The sequence below is a fragment of the Octodon degus genome, unplaced genomic scaffold (genome assembly GCF_000260255.1).
Source record: "Octodon degus isolate 3935 unplaced genomic scaffold, OctDeg1.0 scaffold00176, whole genome shotgun sequence".
In the NCBI taxonomy this organism is placed as follows: Eukaryota; Metazoa; Chordata; class Mammalia; order Rodentia; family Octodontidae; genus Octodon; species Octodon degus.
This window is the reverse complement of record NW_004524752.1, coordinates 4,913,534-4,922,151: the sequence shown is the minus strand read 5'-3', so window position 1 is coordinate 4,922,151 and position 8,618 is coordinate 4,913,534. Positions and strand designations below refer to the sequence as shown.

The following is an 8,618-nucleotide window of genomic DNA, read 5'->3' as shown; positions in this document are numbered from 1 at the left end:
CTGAACTGAAGTGAATTTTTTGTCTGTTTAACCTCTCAGAACTATTTGAAGTAAATGACATAATTTTATCTTTCTAGAAATGTTAGAATCAATGACTCTAAACAGTGAGGCCAATTATGGTCTCTCCGACAAAAGAAATTGAAAGCTCTTCCTTGTAACATGAAATCTGTTCATATTATAGAAGAAGCTCCCCGGTGTCTATGATTGCTCTTAGAATCCTCAAGTTCTTCCCAAAAAGATCCTAATATGAGAAAGGAGAGAAACTACCTAAGGAAATTTCAGGCCAATCCAACTATCTCTGAACCTGAAAACCTAGATACCCACTCAATATCCCAACCATATACTCCATGGGAACTTCATACTTAATGTGTCCAAAACTCAACTCACCATTCCCTCCTGTGTCCTTGGTCTCAATAAATGGCAATTTCACAATTTAACCTAGCTTGCTTCTTCCCACTCAATGTCTAATAATAGCAGGATTGATTTTTAAAAGATTCTAGTAACATGCTACAGCCTCTAACATGCACGGTACATGTGTAGTCTCAGTACTGCCTCAACTCCATGAAGGGATCATTATTTTACAAGCAAGGAAATGGATGCTATTAAACTGGAGACAGAGGTGGAATAGGAACCAATACCAGGATGACTTTAAAGTCCATTCCTCTGAGTAATAAGGTGCTCTCCATCACCAAATTCTCTGTTTTTCTTCCTCAGAATCTATTCTTGAACATCAGTGGCATCATTTGGTTTTCATGACCTCTGACTACCCCAGAAGCCTGTCCTACTCCATTATTTTTTCCCTTGTCCTTAATCCCCACAGCCAGCAGAGTGAACTTTTCAAACTGCAAAGGCGTTACCTCCCTACTTAAGTTTCTCCATATCCCCCACCAGCGTCTGATAAATGCTCACACTTTACAGCTCCATACAAGTCTTCTCATCATCTTATCTCTGCTCACCAGTCACACTCCACCATTGGGCCCACAAGTCTTTCAGTCCAGAGATCTACTTGCAATCTCCTGAGTCACCAGTGACAGGTCCTATGTCTTGGCCTTCTAACACGCCCTTCCACCTGAAATAGACTTTACCTTCCCTTTTTCCCTCTATATTTAATTGCCACAAGTCCTTCAGAAGTGATCCGATGTCTCTCTTCTCTAAGAAGTCTTTTTCCTCTGACACCTACTTCCTCAGAAAAATGACCTTGTAGAGAACTAATTCATTCTTTCATTTACCCATTCATTAGTTCCCATGCCCATAATGTTCTTGGCCCTGGGACTATAGTGATGGCTACACAGACATTTCCCCTATATTCCCTACATACATGGGGGCCACAGTCTTATGGGAGGGAGCCATCAATCTAATAATGACAAAACTAAAAGAGCAACTACACGGCGAGGTGTATACAAAGAAAGAGAAAGACAGAGTGTTATAAGATCATATGTAAATATTGGGAACAGGAGACTGACCTAGCTAGAGGACAGAAAAATGCCATATGAGTTGAAATATGAATCACAAGGGGAGACAGTTCACAGCTTCACAGGTAGAGAAAAGAGCATCTGCTGAAGCCATGGAGTGAGGAGCCCTTGCCAGGTTCTAGCAACTGAAAGGACAAGTGATGTACAGCTAGGTCTCTCACTTGTCTAGAAGCAAGCAGATGGCAAGACCTTGCTTGAGCTTATTTTATGTCCCCAGTACCCTGCACACGACTTTTAACAATGAGTGAATATATGCTGTATCTGAAAATGGAGGTGTTTCTAACAGAGACTGTAACATACAAATACCTTGGCCTGAAGAACATTTGTGGCCACATCTATCACCGCAAGGCCTGTGGCTCCAGCTGCTGCCGTCACTAAGACAGTTTCTCTGTGCCAGAGAAAGATGAATGTTACTACAGAAACCTTCAAAACTTATCCTATGATACAGATTTCAGGAACTCTGTAGAACAGGACCATTTTAAAACAGCAATGTTAGAGACCTTTCATTCAACCTTCACTTACATCTGTGTTCGACCCTGGAGTGGCAAGTTTACATATGCGATTTGTAGATTGGTGCCAATTTGCCGTAGTTTTAAAGACTTCCTAAGAAAGATTCCTATATCTCTCTGGGTAGACACTATCTTTCCTCTGTGGTAACCTCTCTTTTGAGCAACCACTCGATTTATGCTTCAGGAACTGTCTAAAATCATTCTCACAGTAAGCACTGCCCAACTTTAGAAGGTGATGGCCCATAATGGCCACAGCTGAACTCAACCCACCAGCTGGGAGCGATGCTGATGCTTGGCTCTCTGCAAAGATCAAGAGGTAGTTTCCTAGGTAAAGTGGGAAACCTCAGAACCTTTAAGTTTGAAACACCCTACTTGGCACGCAGTCCAAGCCTCACAGAGACAAATACCACAGGCCTCTGTTAAGTTCATAAATAAATCAAGTCTGGAATTCTAAGGTTTTCCCAGAATTGACCTTCAGGGTAACCAGGTTTGAGAGAGAGAGAGATCTTTCCAAATTTAAATTGGCTAAGTCCACAGTCTATTATTCCATCTCAGACTAGAGGAAGACCTCAGTCTCAAGTGGTTACCTCTCTCTGTCCTTTCCTCAAGCAAAATAAACAAGAGCTGAAGGGAAAGAACAGGAAGAGAATAGGAAGGAATAGGGAAAGAGCTTGTTGGGCACTTCTAATATCGGGAAAGGCATCCCTAGCCCTTGTCTACATGTCCTTACCCAGACTGGGTACGGGCTCGATGCTCCAGAGCCAAAATAGCAGTGCCGTAAGTTACAGGTAAGGTAGCAGCTTCTAGCAGGGGGAGATTCTCTGGAATCCGCCACACGGTCTATAAGGAAGAAACAGCAGTAGCTTAGGGATTAAACATATGTACCTTGTTGCAAAAGGCAGTCAGTAAATATGATTTGATTGGGTGAGTAATTGGAAATAGGAAACATATGCCTATAATCAAACCCAGGGAAAGTCAAGACCAAGCAAGCCTGGGAGAATTTAGGACTTGGGTACATCAGACTTCAAACCCTATAAGTGCTTCCCTGGCAAGCGCAAGGGTCTGAGTTCAATCCCTGGTTCCACCAAAAAACAAAAAACAAACAAACAAAAAAAAAAAACCCTAAGGTTGGCATCTGGCCCCAAAAGGAGCCAATTTATGGAGTAAAGGTGCCAGATCATTGTAACAGAACTACATAGAATATAAATTGTACCTCAATGAAGTTGGGGAGGGTCTGTGTACTGTCCACCACTAGAGGGAGCCATTCATGTCCTGCTCAATACAAAGCCACCCTGGCTGGCTCCATTCCCAGGGCTATCTCTTTCATAGGCTTTGTGTGGGGACAGCCACATTACATACAGCTCAATACCCCAAACCAGTTATTCTACCAAAACTACCTAACTATGGTCCAACTAGACAGCAAGCCAATTGCACAGGAACTCCAAAAACAAAATCCCCTTCTTCATTAAAGCACCCTACACAAACAAAGCACAGTGCAAGGGTTGTCACACCAATAAAGAGAAGGAAAAGGTTTAGGATTGTTTAAAAATGTGTTTGGCTGAGAAACAAGATATGACCAAACAAATGCAAAGAACGGAAACAGAAGGGAGAATTATAAATAAAGAAAAAGTAGAAATTAAAGAAAACAAAGGAAAAAAATATCTGCCAGCATTCATATTGAGGGGTGAGGGTACCTTCTGGTCAGTGATGCATTCTTCAGCCATAGCATTTATGTGACTCACACCAATAACTCGATCTCCCTAAAGGGAAATGCAGCAGTAAAGACATGTTCTAAAACATGGCTTTGCATCTACCTCTTCCTGAGTGAACCAAAAAATGAAAGAAAATATGCGTATCTGATCTTCTAAGACACTGTTAGCTTTAATATCTAGCGAATGTTTAGTAAATAAAACAGCAGTTCTCTCAGTACTACCACCAGGTTGCCAAGCCCAACTGAGCACATTTTAGACAACGCTGGAGTTGAATAAGGAAAAAGTTGATATGAATTAGAATTAATTTCTTTCACAAGAGACTCCAACTTGAGAATTCTCTCACCACTCAGTTACTATAGAGTAAGATGCTGCCTTTTAATTATAATAAAGAGTTTAATGAACCCAGAAACCTCCACCAAGATTGCCCTCCCCTGAATTTAGAATTAGTTTCTTTTGCTTCCATCTCAGTTTCTCTTCCATCTCAGTCTTCTGCCAAAGGACAAGAAAAGCAAGACCTTTTGGGTATAAATGAAGTTAGCATATTCCTCATAGTTACCCACATGTTCATCCCCTAGATTGCAACTAATTTACCTCTTTCACTGTGCTGACATCTGTGCCTGTCTCCAGTATGGTTCCAGAAAACTCCATTCCTAAAACATTATTCAAAGATTAGGTTATCTATAAAGCCTAACTATGGAGACAAGAAAACCCTGATCATTAGGCCATCCTAGCAGCTTTTTGAGAATAAGATTTAAGTACCATGTTTTTCACTTTGGCAGAGGAGTAGAGCACTGTACCCAAAACACATGGATGTGAACATAAGATTTCATGATCACAACCTGAAAAGCTATGGCAATCCCATTCTTAACCTTGACACAATGAGCACTCTGAGAACATGCAAAAAGCACAGAGACTCGCAGACACACTGGGACTTCTGACCCTGATTACGGGAGCCTTGGGCTTTTGCAGCATTCCAACCATGAGGGTTAATATATGGTATTTACGGGTTTCCACATATCTTCTGCTATACCACAAGGCCCTAAAGGTCATGAATGGTATTTATTCAGACAGTGCTTGGATCAGCTGGATGAATTAATGTTGTTTCCCTTTCTTCTTCCATCTCTAAATCTTCTGGTAGTGATCATTAAAGTCAGATCGTTAAAGTCAGGGAATAACTCAGTCATCTATGGCATCTTCCCCTGATCCAGCATTTCAGCAAACAAAGGCAGAAGGAAATGGTTCCAAAAACCCAAAACCAGAACACAGAAACTATTTTGTAATCACTGTATTCTTAATGATATATACCTATATAAGCCTGTAAACATGCTAAATAGTACTTATATCTCTTAAAATAAACTTCAACGATAAATATCAGTCATTTATACACTATTCATGATGTGAAAATAACCAAACTGGGCATAATGAAAATCAGACTTTCGATTACTAAGAAAGTATAAACTCTTTTTCTTCATTCTGATCCTTTGGCACTAGTTTTCTTTGACTTTGCTTGACAGACTAAGACATCTTAGCTGCAAACATATGTCTGAGATCCTGCAGTTAAAAAAAAAAAAAACCAAAGGCAGTTTCAGAAAAAGGGAATGACTAAGGTCAATAATGACTCTGATGAACAGAATTCTAGTGAGCATAATGAGATGAATATTCATTTGGTCATTTATTCATTTTTAACGTATTTTTAAGCATCTCCTGTGAGCCAGATATAAGGCTAAGCCGGGAGAGATGATGTGCAACAAGAGAGGCATAGAAGCTGCCCTCAGGGGTCTCACAAGTAATAATTCTAATTAATGATGGTGCTGACATAGCTAGAAAAACCTCACTGACCGCAGACAAACACCACAGAGTTGTATCTGGGAAGAAGCACCTAGTTCTGAAAAGTCCCAGAATCTTCTTTTCCAGAAGCATCACTCAGTCCACCCATACTCACCAGGTGTGAAGGGAAGGTGGGGCTTCTCCTGATACTGACCACTGCAGACCAATATATCAGCAAAGTTGACTCCACAGAAATGGACATCAACTCTGACCTGCAAAGGAAATAGAGCAGCAAACCAGAGACGTACACATCCTGAAACAAAGTTCATTACTCAATTATTCAAAAATATTTTGGGAATGAATGACAAGTATATGCCAGGTGCTTAACTAAGGGCAGGAATGAGTCACGAGGCAAAATAGACTAAGTTTTTGTCTTCACAGAGCTAGAAGTATAGTAGAAATGATAGACATTAACAAAATCATAATGAACCCATTTGTATTAAATTATAACTCAAACTGTTAAAGACAAGAATACATGGTGCTGAGAAAGCATATAATGGAAGGATTTGCCTTGTTGGGAAAGAAACAATAAGAAAATACTGGAGTTAATAACAGTTAAGAGTTAACTATTCAAAATAAAAGAGGAAATTAGCTCAGTAGTACAGCACTTGCCTAGTATGCATGAGAACTTGGATTTGATATCCAGTACTAAAGAAAAAAATTATAAAAAAAAAAGTTCTATACAGACAAAAGCAATGGCATGTGCAAATGCCCCGCAAAAGGGACAAAAGAAAAAACAATGAGTTTAAAGCATAAAAAGAAGAGAGAAAAAGAGATCACTCCATACCACAGTTTGTAGGTCTATACAGACCTTCAAACTAGGACAACAGAAATCCACTAAAGGGTTCTAAACAGAAGGGCAACATGATTTGTACTGTTTTTGGAATCTGGAAATCTGGAGTCCAGACTAGAGCTTCTGTGTCCATGGCACTGCCACAACTGGGGCAGAACTGTAATGGCACCACCAGTAGTCTCTCTACACTGAGCCATCCTGCACCCCCAGTATCAGCACCACCTGGTTAGATGTTAGAAATCCTAATTCCCTGGCCCCACCCCTGCTAAAGAGAATCAGAAACGAGGCAAGAAAAGCCCAGGAATCTGTTTAAGAAGCCCCAGTGATGCTGCTTCTTGCTGGAGAAGTACCCTAGAGAGGACACATTCCAAACAGGGGTTGTAGTCACAGGAGGAAGTAAAGGCTGAGACACCAAATCAATGCTATTTGTTTCAGTTTAGTACAGAGGTGGCCTTATTTGTAAGACCTATTTATCCACAAAATCCATTCATTCAATAATTTTTCTGAAGCACTTACCACATGCCAGGCACCACTGCAGACTAGGTCGAATTAATGGTGAATGGAAATAACATAATTGCAGCTCTCATGAGCTCATGCCTTAGAGCACAATGACTGGACAAATAACCACAATAAAGTCAGCCATCAGCCTTGGACACTAGCAACATGACACATGAGTTAGACAAACGCATGGCACACATGTGTCCTCAAGCCACTCTGCCTTGCTTCAAAGCATGGGCCAGGGAGATAGCTCAATGGTCTAAGTGCCTGCCTGGCAAGCGCAAGGACTCAGGTTTGATCCCTGGTACCGCATGCCCTGCTGCCTGTAATCCCAGTGCTGGGGAGGCTGAGACTGGAGGATCACTATGAGTCTGAGCTGCGAGCCAGACAGTGTACCAAATAAATAAGGATTTTTTTTTTTTTTTAATTAAGAATGACTGACAGGCCCTCTCAGCATGTGAAGCCGGAAAGCATAAAGACTGACACTGTTGTTTCTCCGACTCATCCGTTTTGGCCACAGGCTCAACATTAGCAACCTTAGGGCTGCACCTGCTTCTCCCGTCTCACAAGTGGTCCTCACTGCCTGCTTCACTCTGGGCAGGACCACATTCTCCACACCAGATGCCATTTATCACCTGAGTGGTCAACAGCAAGGCCAAGTGACTTCCTCTAACCCTATCCCAAATCCCTGCAGGACACCAGGGGAGGGCTACAGACCTATGTTCACAAGGAGACAGAGACAGGTGGGATGGGGGAGTTCAGGAAAGCTAGGGGGAGTCGGAAAGGCAGAAAATGTGACCCTGACATCCAAGAGGAATGAGGGGAAGGACAGAGGCCATTTATCTGTGATAAATCAGTAACTTGCAGCTGGTTATGCAAAGTCGTGTGCAAATAAATTCTCTGTTTCTAAGGCAACAGCTTTGGAGCCTTCAAAAAGAGGCCTACAAGAGGATTTGGAAGAACAATCTGGGCAATTCGTCCCTTTTGTAAACCTTGAAAGGCTTTGACCCTCCAGGCTCGAGCTCTGCTGCACTCTGGTCTCCGGGTCGCCCTCTAGCTTGGGAACTAAGGACAAAGGCGAGCAAGTCTGGGAGGGGTACATGGGTTTCTAGAGGTCCCAGGACGGACCAGCCACCCTACCTCGTGGGGCAGGACAGGGCGTGGGGCCAGCTCGCCCACGGCCAGGGGCTGCTTGAGCTCGCTGCACACCGCAGCGCGGTAGAGCCGGCCGGGGCCCTTCAAGGCTCCCCTGGAAAAGGCAAAGAGGACGATTTACCGGGCCCGCCTGCGGGGCACCCTGGGACGGCCCATGGGCTGCGGGGAGAGTCGGGGGTTGCACCTGCAGAGCCAAGACCGAAAGACGGGTCGCCCGCAAAGCAGCGCAGCCATGGCCTCCGAGGGAGTCGCAAAGGGGCACGGCCTGGGCGTGGCCGGAAGAGCCGGGCAGCGCCGGCCACGCCCCGGGACGGGAAGGGCAAACCGGATCCGCCCAGCTGGGCGGTACACACGCTGCGCCCCTGCTCCTGAGGACCAGAGCCTGGGGCACCCGAAGACTTGACCCGCAAAAGAGAAAATGAAACATCCAATGAAGGATTAGATTACCTGAGACAGGGGCTGGGGAGATGGCTCAGTGGAATAAGCACTTCCCTGGCAAGTGCAAGGGCCTGAGTTCAATCCCTGGTTCCTGAGATTAACCTTCGGTGACATCTTTGTAGAAAATTTGGGAGACTTAAAATCACATTTGGGGCAGGGGAGATAGCTCAGTAGAATAAGCGCTTGCTTGGCAAGCTCAAGAGCCTGAGTTCAA

At 43.4% G+C, this 8,618-nt stretch overlaps 1 protein-coding gene across 2 annotated transcripts in view; it reads right to left on the bottom strand.

Annotated features, from left to right (window-relative positions):
- LOC101588567 (quinone oxidoreductase-like protein 2) overlaps nt 1–8,220 on the bottom strand; it is a 33,311-nt gene extending 25,091 nt beyond the window's left edge. For both annotated transcript variants that reach the window (XM_004643453.2, XM_023703626.1), the window contains exons 1-7: nt 8,151–8,220; nt 7,952–8,060; nt 5,636–5,732; nt 4,285–4,343; nt 3,676–3,741; nt 2,712–2,821; nt 1,779–1,860 (exon numbers count right to left, since the gene is read on the bottom strand). In XM_004643453.2, coding sequence (XP_004643510.1) covers nt 1,779–1,860; nt 2,712–2,821; nt 3,676–3,741; nt 4,285–4,343; nt 5,636–5,732; nt 7,952–8,060; nt 8,151–8,200 — 573 coding nt within the window. In that variant the 5' untranslated portion in view covers nt 8,201–8,220. The remainder of the gene's footprint in view (nt 1–1,778; nt 1,861–2,711; nt 2,822–3,675; nt 3,742–4,284; nt 4,344–5,635; nt 5,733–7,951; nt 8,061–8,150) is intronic.
- Nucleotides 8,221–8,618: the final 398 nt, after the last annotated feature.